Below are 23,392 nucleotides of genomic sequence, written 5' to 3'. Positions count from 1 at the left end.
GGACGTGTCTCTCGCCTGCGTCCACTCTTCGCGTCCTGTCATTCCAGTCTTGTGCTGCCCAGTGCCCGCCTGCAGGATGGCCCACGAGCAGATCTGCTACTCGGACAAGTACTTCGATGAGCACCACGAGTGCTGGCGTGTCATGTTACCCAGAGAACTTTCCAAACATGTACCCTAAACCCATCTGATGTCTGAAGAGGAGTGGAGGAGACTTGGGAGTCTAGGCTGGGTTCATTACACGATTCATGAGCCAGAAGCACACTTTCTTCGCTTCATACGACCTCTTCCAAAAGGCCAACAAAAATGAAGTATATCTGGGGATCATCAATTAAATCTTTTTAAATTTAATGTATATGTGTATATAAGGTAGTATTCAGTGAATACTTGGAAAATGTACAAATGTACAGATCGTTCATCCATGTCTCTGCATGAGCTCTATTCTTCACAGCAACAGAGCTCAGTTAAATGCAACTGCAGGTAGGTTAACTATAAGGTGGTTAAGATAAAATTTCTTCTAGCCAGTTTTTCTCTTAATATAAATGCCTGTTTGACTTTACCTGTTACTTTTGTTAAATAAAGTTTGTATGTCACATTTTAAGAAAATTTAAAATAAAACATATTTTACATAATTTACAAATGCTTTCTAGAGAGTTTGTGCACGTTTATACTATTATGACCATACCCATATCATAATACTAACACTATAATTAGGTATTAATGTAAAATAATTTCTCCAATTTTATAGATGACAAATGATAACTTGATCTTTTAATTTATATCTCCTTAAATTACTTATGAAATTAAATATTTTTATATATCTATAGGTCATTTTATTGTAGTTTTGTGAATTGCCTGAGCTCTTTTTCTTATTGTGGTAAATATACATAACATAAAACTTATGTTATGTATAAACCATCACTACTATCCATTCCAGAACTTTTTCATCATCCCAAGTGGAAGCTCTGTACCATTAAACAGTAACTCCTCATTCCCTCTCTCCCCAGTTCCTGGTAACCACTGTTTTACTTCCTATCTCTATGAATTTGACTATTCTAGGCACCTCACAAAAGTGGAATCATACATCTGTCCTTTTGTATCTGCCGTATACCACTTAGCATAATGTCCTCAAGGTTCATCCTTGAGCTCCAGCAGTCTTGGAAGTTGGTATGTTGTAGCATGTATCAGAATTTCCAGGCTTTTTAAGACTGAACAATATTTAATTGTATGTATATGGCACATTTTGTTTATTCATTCATCCTAAACGTTGATGGACGTTTAGGCTGTTTCCACCTTTTGGCCATTGTGAATAATGTTGCTATGAACATGCGTGCACAAATGTTTATTCAGGTTCCTGCTTTCAATCTTTTTGGTCATATGGTAATTCTATGTTTAGTTTTTTGAGGAACTGCCATAGTATTTTCCATAGCAGCTGCATTATTTTACATTCCTGCTAACAATGGACAAGGGCTCCAATTTCTTCTCATCCTTGCTAACACTTTTTGTTTTCTTCTGTTTTTGTTTGTTTGTTTTTTTACAATATCTATCCTAATGGGTATGAAATGATATCTCATTGTGCTTTTGATGGGAGTGTTGGGTTTTTCTTTCTGATTTGCAGGAGCTCTCTTATATTAAAAATTTTGGTCGTGTTTATTACAAATATGTTCCCAATTATTGTTTGCCTTTTAATTTTGCATGCAATATTTAGTGTATAAAGTTTTTGTTTTTATATAATCAAATCTATGGATCATTTCCTTAGCATCATCTTATCTTATTTCTATGTCTTTCCCCTCCTTCTATCTGATAAATATTTAACTATATTTAACTCCTTCTATCTGATAAATATTTAACTATATTTCTTGTTTTCTTTTTCATTTAACTCTTTAACCTACCTGAAATTAATGTAAGGGTAAGATACAAGGTAAACGTCTATCTAATCGTGTATTTTCCTCATGTCGTTATAATCGGTTGTTCCAGCATCATTTATCAAATAAGCTTTCCTTTCCCTCTTACGACAGATACTAAGTTCTTCATGTGCACTAAGATCTGCGGGTAGCACTATGAGGTGCCTCCCAGAACCCCCTTCAGGAATGAAGATCTTATCCCCCCAGTGGCTAGAAAACAGCCTCAGCTTTGAGGATTGCCTCCCCTAAAGAAAATTGCCTCACCCAGGGTCCCACCTCCTTCCAGGGGCAGGTTGCATCCAAGGAGTGGTCCAACATGAGGTTATAAAGGCCCAGACACTTTGCCCCAGTGCAGGACAAATCCGAAGGGCCATCCTAGCCCCCATGTGACCTTGCAGTTGGCTGAGGCTTTTATTAGGCCCTTACCACAGATTGACTTCTCCCTTTGCTCAGCCCTGCTTCCTTCCCTTTCCTTTCTTTCCCTTGCCTTCCACAGGTGTTGGTCCCAAAATCATCCCCTAATAAACACCCTATGTGCTAATCTCTAGAGTTTGTTTGTGGACTTTTTCTTTCATTGATTTATTGAATTTAGCACCCTGTATTTCAATGTTTGTAGTTTTAGAATTCAGGAGCCTTTTTGCGTTCTTAGTTGTCATCATCTGAATCCCTAAACTTATAATGTTGTGTAGTAAACAAAAACATCAGAACACAAAAATATTCACTAATGAATGAGAAATGAGGCCCCACTCAAATATCACCTTTCCTTTAATACTAGCATCTTCCTTTTACATCTCAACTGCAATGCAAAACAATGCCAAGTACAGGTACGATGACAACTTATTGCAAAGTGACATTTTAAATCTTGCAAAAGAAGCAGCATCGTATGATGTTGATAGGCATTATATTAGAATGCAATTTAAATTTTTTTAATTTTAAAAAACTGTATTTTTATTAACACTGGTTTTAACATTATATACTTTTCATGTGTAGGACATTATATTTCCAATTCTGTATACACTTACAGTATGTTCACCACCAAAAGTTTCCATCCATCAACATGCAGTTGATCCCCTTTATGCATTTCATCCTCCCTCCCGCCCCTTACCCTCTGGTAACCTCTTGGTTACCAAACCAAAACTGATCGGTTTTGGTTTGATTTGGTTCGTTTATTTATTCTGGGTTTTTTTTTTAAAGAGATAATATTATTTAAATGACCCCCAAAGTAATCAACCAATAAGGGGCTAGTCTAAAACAGCTTAGAATTGAAGAATGGGTTATCAATAAGGTTGATAACATGGTAGACTCTTCAAAAAAGAATGCCTAAGGCTTCACTGGTAAATTATACCAAACGTTAAAGAATAATGAACACCAGCCCTTCTCAAACTCTTCCAAGACATAGAAGAGGAAAGAAGAAAGAACACTTCCTAATTCATTATATGAAGTTAATATTACCATGATACCCAAGCCATATGAAGACATTACACACACACACACACTCACAAGATCCCACATGCCACAGGGCAAATAAGCCCACGCGCCACAACTACTCAGCTTGCACACCTCAACGAGAGAGCCCTAGTGCCACAAACTACAGAGCCCATGCTCTCTGGAGCCCGTACGCCACAACCAGAGAGAGAAAACCCGCACGCCACAACTAAGAGAGAAGCCCACACGCCTCAGCGAAGATCCCGTGTGCTGCAACTAAGACCGACACAGCCAAAGAAATAAAGAAAATAAATAAATTTTTTTAAAAAGAAGAAATACAGTATTTAAAAAAATAATAAATATAAAATGATTGAGGAGTACTAGGGAAAACTGATGAAATTTATGGTTGGTTGGTCTTTTTTTTTTCAAAAATTACCCTTACACTGAGAAAGCCAAAACTGAAGTGATAGATGTCTTATCATGTTACCATATGGTTTTGTGGAGAAAATTAAACCCAAAAAAAGAAAAATGAAGTGAAGAATTCGTTCTTTTTCTTTAATAGGTTATTACTTTTTGAAATATTTATTTATTTATTTGGCTGTGCCGCGTCTTAGTTGCAGCACGCAGGATTTTTGTTGCTGCATGCGGGATCTAGTTCGAACCTGGGGCCCTGCACTGGGAGCACGGAGTCTTAACCACTGGACCACCAGGGAAGTCCAAAGAATTTGTTTCTCTTGATTCTAAAAATCAGTGTTTGACAGCTAGCAGTCCTAAATTAGCAAGAGAAGAACCTGATTGGCTGGTCCAGGTCACCTTCCTGATATGCCTTAGCTATGGATGGCTCGGCCTTAACTAACTCATGGGTCCCACTGTGTAGAAGATAGGGACTTTGGTTCAGACAGAAGTACCACATCAGCACTAAAGCCCTCCCTCTCACCAACCCCCTGCCATGCTTCCTTCCATCATCATCCATCCTGAGGATTAGCCAGTCTCCCCTGGGCCTCCCAGTGCCTGCTGCCCGGCTGCGGAAACATGAGTGTCAGCCCAGCAGCCTTCCCTTTCCAACTCCCTCCTGCTCTTCAAACCTCCTCTCCTGCCTCCACCACCCCCGACCCCCCATTTCTGTCCCAAAGAAGTTTCAGAGAACATCCTCAGCACACTGTGTTCTCCTATAGGGAAGTCTAAAGTTCAGGGCTCTGGGCGGTTAAGCTCAAGGCCTCTTACCGGGCTAGAGATGAATGACCCAGGGAGGATGGAACACTCCTGTGGAAATGGTTGAGGAAGTTGAGTCAGCCTGCGCCTTGCTAGGGTGGGGCCCAGGCGACTGACCCTCCGGAGGTTAGTGCCCTTGTCTTATGTGTTGTGCCCTTCCCTCTACCTTAGGAGGTAACTGGCCCCTGAGACTCCTGGATCACTACATTGTCCTGTCCAGAGAACTGTACTTTAGGAGAAGGGTAAAAAGGGAGAGGGCTCTTCTTGAAACTCAGGAGATATTTTGAGGTGCTGTGGGACAGGAGGAGGGAGTCTTCTTGGTCCACATCAGTAACTTCTTCCTCTGATTGTATTTACTTACCAGCCCAGAGCGGGGGGATTTCTCTACCTTCCCAGAACTGATTCTCTTGACCCTCTCATGGGCCTTTTTTCTTCTCTCTTCCGTTTTTTTACCATCGAAAACTTCATCTGAGCCTCAACACAGCCCCTGACCCAGGTCCCTTCTGCCTCTCTCCACACCTCCATGTCTTTCTATCCAACCTGGTGTCATAACGCCTCTGAGCCTCAGTTTCATTATCTGTAACGTGGGAATAAAGATAGCATTTACCTCATAAGAGTAATTGTAAGGTTTAAATGAGATAAGGAACATGCAGCAATTCCTACAGCACCTGGTGCATGAATGCTCAATATACATTAGCTACTGTTGCTATGATTTTATTATTTTATCATTCATGCAACCAATTCTAAGGAGCACTTACTATGTGTGAGGTCCTGTGCTGGGAACTTAGGGGTACTATGCTTGGCCTTAAATAGGTTTAAATCTACTTGGAGAGAGAAGAGAAACCACCAATCAATAAAATAGTTCAGAAGCATACAATTTGGCGGTTTTTCAGAATCTGTCAGAATGCCCAGAAATCTCACTCAGTAACTCTGCCTCTTAAATACACCCTCCCCCACTCCCCATTTGCTGCATCTTCGGGGGTTGTGGCGGGGGGTGCTGTTTGGCTGGATGAGCCTGTCATCAGGATGCTGTGGGCTGGGCTTTGGGAAGCCCACATGGGCCTTGTCTGGACTTCCCGGCTAGCCCTCCCTTCCACACTCCAAGCCAACAGCACCAACACAGTCAAGGCCTCAGCCCTGACTTCCATCTTCAGGGGGACAGAGCCAGCGTTCCAGCCAGATTCTGAGGGAGAGGGTGTTGCTGACCAGGGGGTTTTGCCGGGAGGACCAAGGATTTTGTCTCTAAAAGGCTCCTTAGAAGGGATGGAGGGTGAGGGCAGGCTGAGGGCAAGGGGCGGCCAGAGGTATTTGTGGGAGGGAGGAAGGAGGGGCCACACCTACCGACAGGGAGGAGTAGGAACCAGGGAACTCAACCAGCCAGCCGAGGGGATCAAATTCCTCTGCGGTGAACTCTGAGATAGGAGCTTGTGGGCACGGAGGCCTGAGAAGGGAGAGAGCCAGAGGGGAAGACCCAGCCACTCCACCTACCCACAGCCCAGTCCCGCAGGCAGCAGAGCCGGCAGGAGCCACCTTCCCCGGGGCCCACGCCTGCCTGTCCCTCCTGGGTCCTCAGTGCCTGCCAGGAAGGAAAGCCGGAGAGAAAAAGGAGACAATGGAGCCAGACAGGACTCAGATAAAGCTTGATCCCAGGTGAGTGAGGGAGGCAAGCCCCGAGCCAGGAGCCGGTTGCTAAGCAGCAGGGGCCCCTCTCACTCTGACCTGTCCCTACCTCCCTCTCAGGGCACTTTGGCTCCCAGCACACAGAATGACCCAGGACTAATGATGGGCTGGCCATCCCACAAGGTCCTCAGGGACACTGTGGGGTAGGGCGAGTGTATGACCCTTCAGAGCCTTGGCTTTGGCCACCAACCAGGGAGAGAAAGATCCCAGAGGTGGGGGCAATGGGGGGCATGCACAGAGCTGGAGATCCATTCCTGGTACTAAGGGTCCACTCCTTCTCTGGGACCCTGCTGTTTCTCCCTAGCCAACCTCTGGGCTTCTGCCCCAACGGAAGTGGAGAAAATGGACTATGGGCTTTTTGAGCACTGCAGCCAGACCTACCCATGGCCTAGGTGGCAGCCTGCCTTACACAGTGACCCAGGCCAATTCTCCATTCCCTCTAAGAGTCAGGGCCTTGAGGGGAGATGGACAAGCTCCCTGAACCCAGGAGTATTTGAGGGAATGTCAGGTTGCTGGTGTTCCTTCTGCTACCCTCCCCGTCCCCAGGTCCCCATATTCTGAACACATGCTGGTGTCTCTCCAGGTACACGGCAGAGCTTCTGGAGGTACTGAAAACCAATTACAGCATTCCCTCTCCCTGCTTCTCTCACCCTCCCACAGCAGCCCAACTTCTGAGAGGTGAGTCAGGGACCCTCTGTAGAGGGAACTGAAAGGAGGGAAAAACTGAACATCCCGGGGGAAGTCAGAAAAGCTGAGAGGAGCTGAGGAAAGGTGGTCCTGAGCTAGCCAGCCTGGAGGGCCTGGGAGGATGACTGGCCCAGTGTCTGTCTGTCATGGTAAAAACCTGGGAGAAGAACAACTCCTAGAGGAGACAAAAGGCCAAAAGAGAGGTGCGACAACATGGCCCACAGACAAAGCTGCATATTGGGCCTCCCCAGCTCAAATTGGGGACAGTGGTCTGGAGCATTTTTCAGACCCCAGGGCCACCCAGGGACTCAAGCTGGTGCCCAAAGCCCCATAGAATGCCCTTGAGGTGTGCGCAACATCCTCCTCAGGAGAGGGTCTGTACGATTCTAGTGGGATGGTTATTATGAATAATGTTCTGAAAATTTAGGTGAACCTGTAAAAGTATTCTGACAGTGTTGGCCAACTAGATCCTATTACTGAATTGCTTTTGAAAGTGAAAGGCAGATGATGGGACTCTGTTTATTCCTTGGACACGTAAAACAGGACAATCAAATGACCCTAGCATCTTGAAAAGCAAATGTGGCTCCCATCCACATTTTATTTGGTTTCCCTACTGCGTGACAACACACCAGTATTGTCAACCAGAGGCAATTTTGTCCCACTGGAGACTTTTGACAATGTCTGGAGGCAGTTTCAGTTGCCACAGCTAGAGGGTGCTACCGGCATCTAGTGGACAGAGGTCAGGGATGTTGCCCTGGAAACAAAGGAAAGTCCCCAGGACAAGGAATTGTCTGGGCCAATGTGTCAATAGTGCTGAGATTGGGAAATCCTTCCTTACACAATGAAAATGGATCTCACATTGCTTTGCTACAAAATGTGCAAATAGAAGCACCAGGGATGTTCAAAGCAGGGAGACCATTCTGAGCCTGGTAGTCTGGAGAGCTGCCTTGTCCCCAAGTGGAACTGTTGGAGTGGGTAGCAGTTGGAAAGTGGAGAGCCGGTGGTGGGCACGGCTGGGGTTGGGGTGGAGATAGAAGGTGCAGGCAGGTTCTCCAGACACTGAGGAGCTGGATCTGGCAAGAGTCAAGGTTACAGGTGGGGAAGCAGGGGACAATTGAGAGGGCTGGGCAGGTAAGGTGGGGCCTGATGAGTGTCAGGCAGAGGAGTTGTACTTTATCCCGCAGACAGAAGGAGCGGACAAGGGCTCTGAGATTGGGAGGGGCTGGATAGTGTTTCAGGATCATTAATCAGCAATCAAGATAGACTTTGGGGAAGAAGAGCCTTGAGAATCAGGGGTATAAATTGGAGGTTATTGTCCCAGCCCAGCAGGAAGGGCAAAACCTGAGCCATATCAGTGTCAGGGAAAGGAAAAGAAGATTGGAAAATACAGGCAATCCAAAGAAAGAGCAGGCAATCTGGTAAATATTTAGACAAGGTAAGTGAAGGAAAAAGAAACTCTAAATGATGACTCCGAGAATCTGGACAGTGGTGATGACACTGACAGAAATAGGAGAGTCAGGAAGAGGTGCCCATTGGAGGATGTGGTGAAACCCCTTCCTCCTTCATTTATAAACTCTGTTATTCCTTAAATTAAATGCCATTTAAGAAAGAACTATTCTGGAAGAACTATTGAAACTTTCAATAATCTGTTTTTGAAATGCCTGTAATATGATTGCAGTTATAATCCCTACACAATTATTTTTTTAATGAACTGATCCAAACATTTATTTGTGGGAGTCAAGGACCAAGAAAAGCCAAGACAATTTTGATAAAGAGTAAGGAAGGTATGTGCCCTACCAGATATTAAGGGTTATATATCAAGACTAGAGTAATTAAAGCAATAATGTAATAACTGCAACCACACAACTCAGATTGGGACTTGAATCCACTGTCTTTTTTTTTTTTCCTTTAAAAAAAAAATTTATGTATTTTTGGCCGCACTGAGCGGCATGTCACATCTTAGTTTCCCAACCAGAGGTCAAACCCATGCACCCTGCAGTGGAAGAGAGGACTCTTAACCACTGGACCTCCAGGGAAGTTCCCCACTGTCTTTTCATTGAAATCACATGTCTGGTCTCAGGACTTACTGAAGCCCAGGTTCTTTATGCTTCTGCACAGAAGAAATTCAGTGAACGGCAAAGTGATAGGTAAGAAGTAGATTTATTTACAGAGCTACACACTCCATAGACAGAGTGTGACACATCTCAGAAGGCGAGAGGCCCTGAAATATGGGGTGATTAGTTTTTGTGAGCTGGGTAATTTCATAGGCTAACTAATGGGAGGATTATTCCAACTATTTTGGGGAAGGGGCAGAGATTTCCAGGAATTGGGGCACCGCTCATTTTTTGTCCTTTTATGGTTGGCCTCCAAACTGTCATAGCACCTGTGGATGTGCCATTTAGCATATGCTAATATATTACAATCTGTGTATAATGAGGCTCAAGGTCCACTGGAAGTTGAATCTTCCACTATCCTGGACCTGGTTGTTTCTAACCAGTTTATGTCACATCCTCAAGAGCTATGGTTTTTAGAGGTTGTGTCCTTCCCCCTTCCCTCCTGTTTCACAAGGGGCCTGACAAGCAGAAAAATGAAATAAAATAGAGGGTCTAGAAATAGACCCATGGCCACTTGGGGACTTGCTATATGAAAGGATGGTATACACATCAGTGGGACAGGATGGACTCTTTGAGGAGTGATGCTGGACAATTGCCTGTCCCTATGGCAAGTAAATAAACATGAAAATAACTCCAATATAGCTTTAATCCAGATAGATTAAGTACCTAAATGTAAATGCAAACATTTTTACAAAAGAAAATATGGAAAGATATCCTTATAGTTGGAAGCAGAGAATAATTTCTAAAATAAAACACAAGAAAGCACAAATGATCTTGAAGATTGACTACATAAAGCAAACAAAATTCTGTACAACTAAAAACACTATAAACAATGTTAAAAGCCAAACCAAAGACTGGGAGAAGATATTTTCAAGCCTTATAACCAACAAAGGATGATTAGTCAGTATAAGAAAAATTACCCAATAAAAATTAGATAGAATAGATGATCATACAATTCATACTAGAAGAGGAAACCCAAATGGTCAATAAATGTACAAAAAGATTATCTGTTTTGTTAGGAATTAGGGAACCTCAAGTTAAACAATGAAATAACATTTCACTACTCTCTCAAAGATGAAAATTGAAAGTCTGATAATCCCAAGTGATGGTGAATTTAAGGTGAACTGTGAACTCTCATAGACCGCTGGTGGGAGTACAAATTGGTATAACCACTTTGAAGAGTAATTAGATACCTTTAACACTGAAGATTCTCATCTCCTACAACCCAGCAATTCTAAGTGTTTGAACAGAGGAACTCTCCTGTACATGCCAAGGAGACACATTTAAGAATGCTTACGGTAGCATTTGTTTGTCACAATGAAAATAATAACAACCATGAAAGCAATGTTGAGTGGAAAAGCATTTCACAGGATAATACCATTTATATAGATTTTTTTAGTGCAAAGCAATATAATATGTTGAGTATGTACATATATTGTAAAAAATTAAAACATACAGGAAAAGATACACCTCAACTTCAGAATAGTAGTTAGCCCTGGGAGGTGAGGTAGGGAAGTGAGAAGGATCCAGGAGGTATATACAGGGGCCTTCAAGTACATCTGTAATGTTTTATTTTTCTAAGAATAACTTTTGAAGCAAAGTTGGCAATATCATAACACTCTTTAAAATGGATTATGGATATATTAATATTTGCTCTATTACTATATTTATTTTTTAAATCTCTATAATTTTAAAAATAATTTTTGACAGGCTGTGATGAAATGTTAGATGAAAAAAACAGAATGCAAAATTTTACAGTATGATTGCAGTAATACAATATGTATGAACTTTAACCAGGATGCTTTTTTTTTTTTTAACATCTTTATTGGAGTATAATTGCTTTACAATGGTGTGTTAGTTTCTGCTTTATAACAAAGTGAATCAGTTATACATATAACAGGATGCTTTTTTAAACCTAGTTTTTACTGAGCAAATACTACATTCCATGCTAAGAGGTTTAATTGGAGGATAAACAACCTGCCCAAGATTATAGAGCAAGGAGTAAATGGAATATTACTTTGAATTCAGAGCCTATGCTCTTAACTTCCATGGAAATACATTATGCAAAAATGAAAATAATTTTTGGTTAGGAACTAGCTAGGCTTATGGTGATACTCTTTTTTCAAAGTTTTAATGTTCTTATATTGTTTTCATTATTTAAAAAAGTAATCTTCACTGTTACAGATACAGTGGGAAATTTGCTAGTTGCTAAAGGTATAATTGTATTCAAACAGGTGAGTTAGACAAGCATTTCCCAAAACGTGTTCTTTGGAATACTAATCCCAAGGACTGCGCCATGAAAACAGAGCCTGTAGAAAAATAAGTTTTGCAAAATCTATATTCTGTAACCTCCTTTTGGAAATTAACAATATAAATCAGATTTAAAACTTGGTATACTCCACAGGAAAGAAACATGTTTAACCTTGTTTAAAGTGTTTCCAAAGATCCTTGTGCCACTGGATACTTTTGTTCCAGAACTTTTGTTCTGTTAAGATGCAGAAAAAAAAAAGATAGAGGACAATCTTCCAAGAAGATAGATGAATTTGAAGTAGAGTAGTGGTGTCAGGCTATGTATGCTAAGGAAGTTCTCTCTCTCATACTTTTGTGTTATGGAAGTGGATACAAGAGTCAGTAGATGCTGCAAGTATGAACACCAAAGCCAGCAGATACAAGAAACTGCAAAAGCACTTCCTTATTGAAGAGTTGGAATATGGCTCACCTCCACCTTCATCAACTTAAGCAACCTTAGGGCTGCATTTGATCATTTATATCACTCCACCTTTCTTTCCATAGCTATGTGAACACACACCAAGAGTCAACATGTGTAATGGTGAAGAGAATGGACTTAGGGTCAGGAACCCCTGGGTTTAAATCCCAGCTCCATCACTTCCAGGCTGTGTGACCATGGGTGAGGTGCTCAACTCCCTAAGCCTAGTTTCCTGAATAAAACCTATAAAATGGAGATGACAATAAGAATTCTCATGGGGTCATTTCTTTCATTCAACAAATAGTTACAGTTACTGTTCCATGCACTTGGAGATAGAACAGAAAACAAGCCTGACAAAATCCCTGCCTTCACAGAGTTTATACTACCATCACTCCGATGGGGATAGACAACAAACAAGTAAATAAATATGTAAATAACCTAACTGTTGGGGGCAGCTTGGGGGAGAGGAGGTAACACCACACTGGATGCTCAAGGGAGGCTGGCTGAGGAGGGGGGTTTGAGCAGAGAGCTCAGTGATAGGAAGGAGCCCGCCACAGGGAGCTCAGGGAGGAAAGACGAACAGACAGAAGCCAAGTACCATAAGGTTCTGGAGGTGGAAACAGCTCAGGTGGTTGTTGGGAGGCTGAGGAGTGGTAGGGAAATCCTAAACCTCAATAAACAGAAGAGGCAAGAGGGAGCGATTGAGTTTGGAGAACACAGGGTACGGGAGAGGATGAGGAATCAGTAGAGGAGACCTAGGGTCAGAGACCAGGAGAGAAATCAGGAGAACTGTGGTTCTGGGGGTCAAGGGGAGGGAGATTTTCAAGGAGGGGGAACAGTCAAGGACAGTGAACACTTGTTGGCTTCTGGAAGGGCTGTTTCCACTCTCAGCTCTCAGTGAGCTGATGAGGACAAGAGTCAAGTAGGGGGTGGGGGAATCCCACAAGGAGAAGCCTGCAGCGGTATGCCCCTTCCCAACAATGGATGTTGGTTTTTAGAAATCTACTGAATTAATTTTGGTTTCTGCCTATCTGGACTTTATATTTTATCTGTATTTTTTTTAACTAAACATTTCTATTGTAAAAATAATTCAATGAAGTCAGTACGAAAATAGAGAAAAGTGAAAAGAGGAACAGTCATGTATGGTCCCACCACTCAAGACCAGCACTGCAAATATCGTAGCATAAGTTCTGTTTTCTATGCTTTTATTTAACATTAGTGGAAATCATACTATACTACAATTTTATGTCCTGTTTTTATAAGCATGATATCATATGAATTTTTTCACGTCATTCTATGTTTGGCAAAGTATGTGTTTAAAAAAAACTTTTTGTTATAATATACGTATTCACTATAGAATAATTGGAAAAGAAAGAGGACAAAAGCCACCCACAGTATCATCACTCAAAGACAGCATTGTTAATTAATTTCTAGGCTTTTTTCTAGGCAATGATTTTTTAATGTTTTTATTTTATCAAAGTAACACATGAACATGTGTTAAAAATTTAAATAGTACAAAAAGGCTACTAAAGAAAATCAACTATCCCCTGCCCTATTTATTCTCATTTCTTTTTTCTTTAAAAAAATTTTTTTTTGGCCATGCCACACGGCATGCAGGATCTTAGTTCCCTGACCAGGGATCAAACCCGCACCCTCTGCAGTGGAAGAACAGAGTCTTAACCGCTGGACCACCAGGGAAGTCCTCCTTTTTTAGCTGATGATTCATCCTCCTTTTTTAGATGATGATTATTCTGATAGTTACCTTCAAATTACCATTATTTCCTGTGGTATCAATTTTGGACATTATCTGTAGCTGCCTCTATAATACATGAAAGTTTAATTCACTTAGCACCAAACTTCTTCCACTCTTTCCACATAGTTATGTCAATATTTTTAGTTGGTTATCTGTATAGCTGTATATACTATACCTATATTTTATTTCTTATTCTGCCAACTATGGACAGTACTTCTTCACTTTCCATTTTATATGATAAAGATATTAGGGCCCCACTCTTTCCATCAACTCTTTTCTACCTTTCTCTCCCCAAATCCTTTAAACATGGTTATAATTTTACCACGCTACTTATTTTTATTTTTTATTTTTATTTATTTATTGGCCACACCACGCAGCTTGCAGGATCTTAGTTCCCCTACCAGGGACTGAACCCAGGCCACTGGCAGTGAAAGTACCAGGTCCTAACCACTGGACTGTCAGGGAAATTCCCTTTGCTAATTTTGCATTCTGCTTTGTTCACATAAAGATTTGTTTGTTTTAGTCATAAATTACATACAGTAAAGGACAATGATTTTTATTTTTATTATTTTTGGCTGCACTGGGTCTTCGTTGCTGCACGCAGGCTTTCTCTAGTTGCGGTGAGCGGGGGCTACTCTTCGTTGTGGTGTGCAGGCTTCTCATTGCGGTGGCTTGTCTTGTTGCGGAGCACAGGCTCTAGGCGTGCGGGCTTCAGTAGTTGTGGCTTGCGGGCTCTACAGCGCAGGCTCAGTAGTTGTGGCGCACGGGCTTAGTTGCTCCGCGGCAATGTGGGATCTTCCTGGACCAGGGATCAAACCCGTGTCCCCTGATTTGGCAGGCGGATTCTTAACCACTGCACCACCAGGGAAGCCCATATCTGTATTCTTGTTGAAGAACATGTGGACTGTTTCCAGTTTTGGCCATTATGAACAATGCTGCTCTGAACATTCTTTTGGTGATTAAGGCACTCATTTCTATCAAATATGTTTCCGTGAGTGGAATTCTTGTGTCGCAGGGTAGGTGTATGTTAAGCTTTAATAGATACTACCAAACTGTTTTCTAAAGTGGTGGCACCACTCCCAATAGCAATGTGTGAGAGTTCCAATTGTTCCTCATCCTCACCAGCACTTAGAATCATCGGTCAAAGGATGATTAAAATTAAAAGCAATTCTAGCCCTTTTGGTGGGTATATAATGGCACCTCACATTTGTATTTCCCCAGTGACTATTAATATTTAGCACCTTTTTATGCTTCTTGAACATTTGGATATCTTCTGTAGAAAAGTTACTGTTTAGGTCTTTTTCACTTTTAAAAATTGTGTTCTTTTTCTTTCTGATAGGAATTCTTTATATATTATGGATACGAGTCTTTTGTTGGGTATTTGTATTGCAAATATCTTCTCTCGGTCTGAGCATGCCCTTTCATTGTCTTAATGGTTTTCTTTGTCAAATGGAAATTCTTAATTTTAAGGAAGTCCAGTTTATCAATTTTTTTTCTTTATGATTAGTGCTTTTGTGTCCTATTTTAAAAGGATCTTTGCCTATCTCAAAGTCATTAAGGTATACTTCTCTGTTTTCTTCTAAAAACTTTATCGTTGGGCTTCCCTGGTGGCGCAGTGGTTGAGAGTCCGCCTGCCGAGGCAGGGTACACGGGTTCGTACCCCGGTCCGGGAAGATCCCACATGCTGCGGAGCGGCTGGGCCTGTGAGCCATGGCCGCTGAGCCTGCGCGTCCGGAGCCTGTGCTCCGCAACGGGAGAGGCCACGGCAGTGAGAGGCCCGCGTACCACAAAAAAAACAAAAAACAAAAAAAACTTTATTGTTTTAACTTTCACATTTAGGTATTTTTGTATGATGTGAGGGAGGGGTCAGTGTTCTTTTTTATCACTTTGCATATTAAACGAGATGCAATTAACCCAGCACTTTCTCAAAAAGAATCCTTTCCCCCTGAATTGTAGTGAAGCCTTTGTCATAAATCTGATGACCATAAATGTGTGGATCTGTTAATAAGTTTTTCTGTTTTTTAAAACAGTGTTAACACATTTTTTTAAATATTAGTACATAGTCTTTGCAAAAATTTTGTTATGGTATGCACAAATTTTTCACACCTGCATAATATTCTATTGAGTAGTTTACATAATAATTTCAGTATTGTTGGACATTTACGTTTTTTAAAATGTAGGGCTATATATTACTGTTATTTTGCTCTTCTCTGGCTGCTAGGCAGGTTGACTATTTTCCCACTGCCTGAACTGTGTCAGTATCATTTTCCCATTTGCAAGAGCCTTCTGTTTTTGTTATTTTCTTCATGTAATAAAAATTTTAAACTTGTGTACACATTTATTAAACATGCTTTCCCCCAGTCTGTTTGCTGCCTATATATTTTTTTAACATTCAGAAGTTTAAACTCTTTATGTCAAATTTGACCATCGTTCTCACTGTAATTTCTTGGATTACACCTAAGCTTAGGTAGGTCTTCCCTCTCCAAAGTCTTGATGCAGATACAATTCTCTCTTTTCTTTTCCTTCTCTCAATTTTCCCTGTTTGATTTTTAAAGGTTTATCTCTTTAATCTATCTGGAATTATTTTGATATATGGAAGGCTTTATGTGTATCTCATGATAAAACAATCATAATTGTTTTAAATCCACATTTTTATTGTATAAGGGTAAAACTGTGTCAGCCCCCACCCCATGATGTTTATATTTTTAAAGTTTCAAGGAAGGAAGGTAAAGTCTCTTTTTAATAAAGGACTGCAACCAGGTGTTTTTTGGCTTTTGTTTGTTTGTTTTGTTTTCTTAATGTTTAAAATTTGCAGAGCCTACTGGAGCAATATCTGTAGAGGTAATTGAGAAAGAGGCAACAGAGTTAAACAGCAACAGCAATGCCAAGCCAGTAATTTGGTCACCCAGAGGGCTGTATCCTAATTAAGTGGAGGCGGGGTGGAGGCAGGAATGGGGAGGAGGGAAGAAAAATAGCACAGTCCTGTCTTTTGAGGCCTGTAATAGAATGGAAAAGCTTACTACTGACTTCAGAAGTACAACTTGGGACCTGGAATCCAAGGGCCACCTTCCCCATGGCAGGTCCTCTGGATTGATCACAGACCTAACTGTGGTCAGAGGTAAAGGGCCTCTTGGCTAAAGTAAACAGAAACAGAGAGAAAAATGTGTGCCCTGAAATAAGAACAACCAGGATCAACATATTTTTTGACAAATTCACCTTTGTCCTGGTTGCTCCTTGTGGTGCCACCAGGTATGACTGACCCAGATGACAACTCAAGTCTTTACTGTGGTATGGTCTCCTTCCTCCCTGTTTTGGTGTCAGCATTAATATCTCGGCCTGAGCTGCCCCCAGTCACCAAAACATAGGGCAGACCAGCCAATGCCTTCCTCATACTTTACTCCCAATGTAATAAGACAGTGGCTTGGACTCTGGCAGTCTTCCCTCAATTCATCTGTCATCTAGCCAGTTAAGTGGCTTAAAGGAAGGAGTCTGCCAACTAGGGAAGAGACTTGGATAAATGAGGGTCCAGGCTTAGTCACTGAGGACACAGAACCCTTTGTTTAAAACTAATTGTTGCATTGGTTAGAAAATGTTCAGAAACAAATATTGTGACTCTATTAATGTTTTCCTGTTAGCAATGGTGAGGCCAGAGGAGCTTCACTGGTGTTTGTTGAAAAATTGTTTGTTATCCTCTGACCATTATCAGGCGAGCTTGTTTAAAATGTGGATTACTGGGTCCATCCCAGATCTGTTCCAGATCTGTTGAAACAGCATCTATGCGGATAGGGCCTGGACAGCTACTTTTTAACAACTCCTCAAATGACTTCAATAAACACTAAAGAGAGCTACTGGGCCACATTGAATGTAAGACTAAGTGTGAGGCCAACGTGGGTCATATGTCCTTGGAGTCTTTACTCATACCCATTTCTTTTGTTAAAGTCCCTTCCTATGTCCCAGTTTTGTGACATAATTTTTGAAATCAAATTTAAACAGTTCTAAAGTAAACCAAGAGTTATATTCTGCTTTAATTATAATGTTAATTGGTCCTTGTTCTGCTAGCAAAACACCTGACACTGAAATAGAAAACTGAATAAACCCTGTTGACCTCCTAATTTAGAATTTTTGCTAATTATGTACAAACTTGTTTGGTGTCTATATCCTGGTTCAGATAAGCCTTACCATACCTAGAATTATCTGGTCTAGTCTCTCATGAATGCAGAAGAATGACTATTTCTTAGTCACATGTTGGATACTCTAGATCTAAGAAACAGCCCATCTTCTGCATGAGGGGGCCTAGACCAGGTCATTCTAGATATGGTAAAGCAATTTAGATCCACATGAGGAAGCCCACATCTTCTGCTCCTCAGTCCTGATCTTCAGCTCACTGGAGTCTGCCCTCTCTTTCAACTCTAGCATCGGGCCCTGTGGAAATTTCTCTCACGATCATCATGACCTTGCTTGCCCTGGGCTCAGTTGCCATCTTCCTGGAGGATGCTGTCTACCTATACAAGAACACTTACTGCCCCATCAAGAGGAAGACTCTGCTCTGGAGCAGCTCTGCGCCCACGGTGAGGGCCCTGTAGCTGCCTTTTGAGAGGGACTGGAGGGGAGGCAGGGTCCATCTTGAGGATTCCTTTAAACTCAACAATTCAAGTTGCCTTCCTCTACCACCTTAGGGTGAGGGTTTTAGTCTGATATCTGCAGTCAGGACCCCATGCCTGGAAGGTCAACAGGCAGTGGGATGGAGCGTTTGAAATATCTTAGAGCCACAGAAACAGCTGAAGAACCCTCTCAGCCCACCGGCAGCCTCACTCGCTACTCCCCTGCTACAACATTGCAAGCCTCCTTCTTGGACACACCAACTCCCTGTTCCTCAGAGGGTAGGAGGAAAAGAACCTTTTCCCATGGGGTCATGCTCACTCTACGCTTATGTCATCGGTCTTTTTAACTCGCTCCCACAGCTATTAGATAGGTCTTTGGCATGTTCCCAGGTCATAAAATGGGACTTCTCTTTCCATGTGGTGAGCTCTGTCTGTTTGGGGGGAAGAACAAAGCCCCTGAAGTCCTTTCCTGCCAGATGACATCTGCCTGGGCCATCTCAAGACATCAGATGCTCTAATAACATCTTAAAGATGAACTGACCTACTCTTACCCCAGTGATATAAGTTGAGATAGTCTTCAAAAGAGCCCCCTGACTCAAGGTCACTTTAACTAGTTATTTTTCCAGCTGGTCACTTTGAAGTAATGGTGCCTCAAATGTTTAGGTTTTGCTTCCTTGAGCCCTTGTTGTAAAAGGTGAGCACGAAGCCTCCTTCCTTGCCCTAACCAGCTCCTTGCTCTTCTCCAAGCAGATAGTGTCTGTGTTCTGCTGCTTTGGTCTCTGGATCCCTCGTGCCCTCATGCTCGTGGAAATGGCCATAACCTCGTGAGTGTCCTGCCCTGCCCCCAGCTGAACTGGATATCCTTCTGCGGTCCCCCACTCTGCTCCCCTCAACCCCAGGACTCCAGAGTCCATGTCTTCTTTTATCCCCTATCCCTTCCATAAATCCGTGCAAACCAACTGATCATAAATAGAGCCCTTGAACTTCCAGTTCATCCTCAGGCACCATTTCATTCCCACAGCCTGAAATTGCCCTCTTCCCACCCTGTCCTCTCTCTCACTTCCTCTTGGGTCACACACTCAGAACGCCTAGCCCCTACCTGATCCCCTCAGGAAGCCCCACCTCTCCCTGGCCCCTTTGCAGTCTGTTTTTCTTTGGCAGGAAGGGCTGTCCTATCAGCTGCTACCACCTCCCCTTCTGTGTACTCTCAGGCCCACCTCTCCCCCAACTCCAGGTTTTATGCGATGTGCTTTTACCTGCTGATGCAGGTCATGGTGGAAGGCTTTGGTGGGAAGGAGGCAGTAGTAAGGACACTGAAGGACACCCCAGTGATGATCCACACAGGCCCCTGCTGCTGCTGCTGCCCCTGCTGCCCACAACTCATGCTCACCAGGTAAGGTGGGAGGGAGAGGCCGCCTGGAAGAACAGGTTAGCCTCTTCCTGCACTCTCCCAAGAGCCTCTGCTGGCTCTCTCAGCCCTGCTTCAAGCCTCATGGAATTAGGCTTTTATGGAACAAACCCAGTGATGAAAGGGTGGGCATCCCGCAGCCAGGGTCCACACACTGGGCACCCACGCAGGGGTAAGGGGAGCAGAGGAAGGAGAACTCCAAAGTTCCCATCGCTTAAGCTCACTGTCCCCTACAAACTTTACCACACAGAGCAAACTGGATTTTGGACTATTTACTTTCCCCTTCCGTCTATTTCGGTTAATGAGGTTGGGGTCAACACTCAGTTCTTACTCAAAGGCAGCATTCTGGTCTGAGGGTGAGTGGGAGGCAAGAAGGAGGGTTCCCAACTCTCTCAACATTCTGGCTTCTTCCGAAGTCCCCATCCATTTGACCATGTTGATGTCTATGATGGCGGAGCCCGGTGAGGGAGCTGGAAGGTCTTCTTGGAGTGGGTGGTTTGTGGGTCCATGGTCCTAACCCTCTTCCCACTTCAGGAAAAAGCTTCAGCTGCTGATGTTGGGCCCCTTCCAGTATGCCTTCTTCAAGATAACACTGAGCCTGGTGGGCCTGTTTCTCCTCCCTGATGGCATCTATGACCCAGCAGATGTAAGTCAGGAGTAAGGGGCAGCAGAGGCCAAGATTCATTAAATACCTGTGACTCTAGAAGGAATAGCTGGAGCCAATATCCCCTAATTCAGAGCCCCAGGAATGGGGTAGCCCCAGGGACAGGGTGGCTGTGGAAAAGTAGAGGCTCAGGGACTCTGATGGGGAGAGAAGAAATGGGAAGGGGCCAAGGCTTTGGGGCTTTTTTACCTTTCCCACCATGGGAGAGGGGAAATAAAAGGAGAAAAGGGCTTGCTTCCTCATTGACTACTTTCTGGCCTGCCACCAGATTTCAGAGAAGAGCACAGCTCTATGGATCAACGTTTTCCTTGGTGTGTCCACCCTGTTAGCTCTGTGGACCCTGGGCATCCTTTTTCGTCAAGCCAAGCTGCACCTGGGCGAGCAGAACATAGGAGCCAAATTTGTTCTGTTCCAGGTAACTATACCCTGGGAGAGAAAAGATGGTTAATAATGAGCCACAAATAATAGGGGTTAGGAGCTGAGACTAATAAAGGATAAAAGTGGGTCCGGGAATCTTCTTAAGCCTTAGGTTTCCTATGAGATTTGGAAAAGAATCCCTGCCCTTTCCCAGTTTTTGCTTTCCTGTGCTTTAATAGCTTCCAAGCCAACGCTTGGAAGCAAAAATATCACAAACTGGATGGTTTAAAGCAACAGAAATGTGTTGTCTCACAGTTCTGGAGGCCAGATGTCAGCGGCCCGTGTTCCCTCTGAAAACTGTGGGAGAACCCTTCCTTGACTATTCCTGGCTTCCGATGGTTTGCAGCAATCCTTGGCATCCCTGGCATGTCACATGGCATTCTACCCTCATGTGTCTGTGTCTTGTGTCTCTTTTCTTATAAGGACATCAGTCATATTGGAATAAGGAAGGACCCACCCTACTCCAGTATGACCGCATCTTAACTAATTATGTCTAATTAGTTACCAAAACAATGATGCTTTTTCCAAATAAGGTCACATTCTGAGGTACTAAGTGTTAGGACTTCAATGTGTCTTTTTGCAGGACACAATGCAACCCATAACAAATGTATTATCAAACCTTAATTTCTTATACCTTTGCTTTTTTCTTTTCTTTACTACCCATTACTTCTAAAAACCTGCAATTCATCACCACCAGAAACATCAGCATTATCACAGCTACAACTATGAAGTGTCTATACCACATACTAGGCACTTTTCATACATTAATTACATTTAAATTCACTATAATCCTCAGAGTCATTATTATTTCTGTTTTACAAATGAGGAAACTGAGATGTTATGGGGCTTGTTCAAAGGCTCATAAGGGATGGGACTGGAATTTAAACCTAGATCTGTCGACTCCCAGACCCACATCTCTTATCACACTGCCTCTTCATCTTCACATCTTTTCTGACAATTCTCTAAAACTCACGTTTGTTTACTTTTTACACTTTCCATTCTCTAAGCCCAGAGATAACCTTTCCACCAAATGCAGTGACTTCTAGCCCAATATTGTTTCCCTTCTCACTTCATTCTTTCTGTCTCCTTGCTGGGCCCTTCTCCTATTCCCAAGGCACAATGACTCCTTTACAGTTAACAGAGTGATTTCACAGAAATTCTCATTTGATCTAAGCAGGTGCCGCTTACAGGCACATAGTAGGTAGAATTGGAGGGTCCAGAGGAAGACAGAGGACAGAAGAGCCTAAAATAGAGTAAGGGACTGAAGGGGCACAGAAAGGATCTGGGCCCCAGAAGCACTCAGGGTCAGGCTAGCGGGTAAAAGCCCTGTGATAGCCGAGCCTGCCCATGATTATTGTGGGGAAGCCTAGAAAAGCCAAGTCTGCCCTGAAGAGGCTGTGCTTCAGAAAAGTGTACTCAGAGAGGGCAAGTACAAGACACATCTCAAACACAGCAGTGGGCCAGCTGGCCTCAGTGCCGGGGATGCTGAGCCCCTACCCTCACTTCTCTTTTCTCTTCTGCAGGTTCTCCTTATTCTGACTGCCCTGCAGCCATCCATCTTCTCAGTCTTGGCCAACGGTGGGCAGATTGCTTGTTCGCCTCCCTTTTCTTCTAAAATCAGGTCTCAAGGTGAGCACGTAGGAGCTCCTATTCTATTCCAGGATGGGCAAAAGGGGGAGGTCAGGGAGGAGAGGAACTTAGAATGGAAGTTGGGCCAGCCAATCTCAGAATACTCAGAATGTTCTGCTCAGAATACTGAGAAAGGAACCTGCAAGAAATCTAGCAGAAGCTCTAAGCAGACTATGACCTCTCTGATCACAGAGAGGAGAGCTGCAATCCCACAGCTTGAGGCCAGCCCTGATGGCCAACCCAGGAAGCCATGGGTTCAACCCTCAGCTCCAGGGAGAGCAATGGGTGTGGTTAGGAAGCAGAAGTCATGCTGATGAAACATGCAAAAGAAATGTTTAGTGCTAGCCTCAAATTGCAGGAGGTAGAGGGCCAAGTTCTGGCTCTGGTTCTACTATTAACCTGCTATGTTACCTGTGACAACTCAATATCTCTAGGTCCTGGTTTGAGGACAAATTGGAGAAAGTGTTGTTCAACTCATATGCCAAGGCTACTAGTGGTATACCACCTCTGTAAGTTAGTATAACCTACATTATATTTTGCCCCATGCTGCAGTGATGAACTGCCACCTCCTCATCCTGGAGACTTTTCTGATAACCGTGCTCACACGAATATACTACCGAAGGAAAGACGACAAGGTTGGATATGAACCTTTCTCTTCTCCAAACCTGGATTTGAACCTCAAAGCTGGAGGTGGACTGCTTGGACAATGAAAGAGACACTGCACTCATTAGATGGGCACAAGATTTCTTTACTGTTCCTCAGCTTTGACCAAATGGGGATGGATTCTATTGTCAGAGCAAGCTGGCTAATGGTATACACTTGACTGTAGACACGAATGTGAACTATGCAATAGGATGAAATTGTTTTGGATCTTGCCTGAGGAAGGTATTTTAAGTTTTATAATAAACAAACAGGATGGAGTTTGATGTTCTACAACTGGGCACACTGCCTCTGTGTGTGCCACTACTAGCCCATAAAGCTTGTATATTAAAAGGTTACTCTGAGGTTTCCCAAAGCAAATGAAAGGGGGAAGAGTATGTGATAGTTTTACTGGTATAATAACAGGAATAGAACTCAGCCAGGCAAAATAGTATCAGCCCAAACTCTCGAAGAAACCAGGCTTCTGAAGAACAGATGAAAGGTGTTCTTTCCCTTACAGATGTGTCAGTAGGGCACTGATGACATTAGACCTGG

At 42.9% G+C, this 23,392-nt stretch overlaps 1 protein-coding gene and 1 pseudogene across 2 annotated transcripts; both read left to right on the top strand.

Moving 5' to 3' along the window:
- Nucleotides 1-76: 76 nt before the first annotated feature.
- On the top strand, nt 77-313 carry LOC137224499 (cyclin-dependent kinases regulatory subunit 2 pseudogene; annotated as a pseudogene).
- Nucleotides 314-5,890: 5,577 nt separating this feature from the next.
- On the top strand, nt 5,891-23,119 carry SLC51A (solute carrier family 51 member A). Of its 2 annotated transcripts, XM_067738562.1 has the most exons (9): nt 5,891-6,188; nt 6,802-6,896; nt 17,893-18,047; nt 18,831-18,904; nt 19,315-19,473; nt 20,023-20,134; nt 20,421-20,567; nt 22,093-22,198; nt 22,751-23,119. In XM_067738562.1, exons 1-9 carry the CDS (start codon nt 6,151-6,153, stop codon nt 22,906-22,908), a joined length of 1,044 nt encoding a protein of 347 aa, XP_067594663.1. In that variant the 5' UTR covers nt 5,891-6,150; the 3' UTR covers nt 22,909-23,119. The 2 variants fall into 2 exon arrangements, with proteins under 2 accessions (XP_067594663.1, XP_067594664.1); XM_067738563.1 differs by lacking the exons at nt 5,891-6,188; nt 6,802-6,896 and adding an exon at nt 9,029-9,052.
- The last annotated feature ends 273 nt before the right edge of the window (nt 23,120-23,392 follow it).

Source organism: Pseudorca crassidens, chromosome 5 (genome assembly GCF_039906515.1).
Source record: "Pseudorca crassidens isolate mPseCra1 chromosome 5, mPseCra1.hap1, whole genome shotgun sequence".
In the NCBI taxonomy this organism is placed as follows: domain Eukaryota; kingdom Metazoa; phylum Chordata; class Mammalia; order Artiodactyla; family Delphinidae; genus Pseudorca; species Pseudorca crassidens.
This window is presented reverse-complemented; position numbering and strand designations above follow the sequence as displayed.

Coding starts and splice junctions, on each gene's coding strand:
- SLC51A (XM_067738562.1), top strand. CDS start 6,151: ATGGAGCCAGACAGGACTCAGATAAAGCTTGATCCCAG. Junction 6,189..6,801: donor CAGATAAAGCTTGATCCCAG/GTGAGTGAGGGA, acceptor GTGTCTCTCCAG/GTACACGGCAGAGCTTCTGG. Junction 20,135..20,420: donor GCATCTATGACCCAGCAGAT/GTAAGTCAGGAG, acceptor GCCTGCCACCAG/ATTTCAGAGAAGAGCACAGC.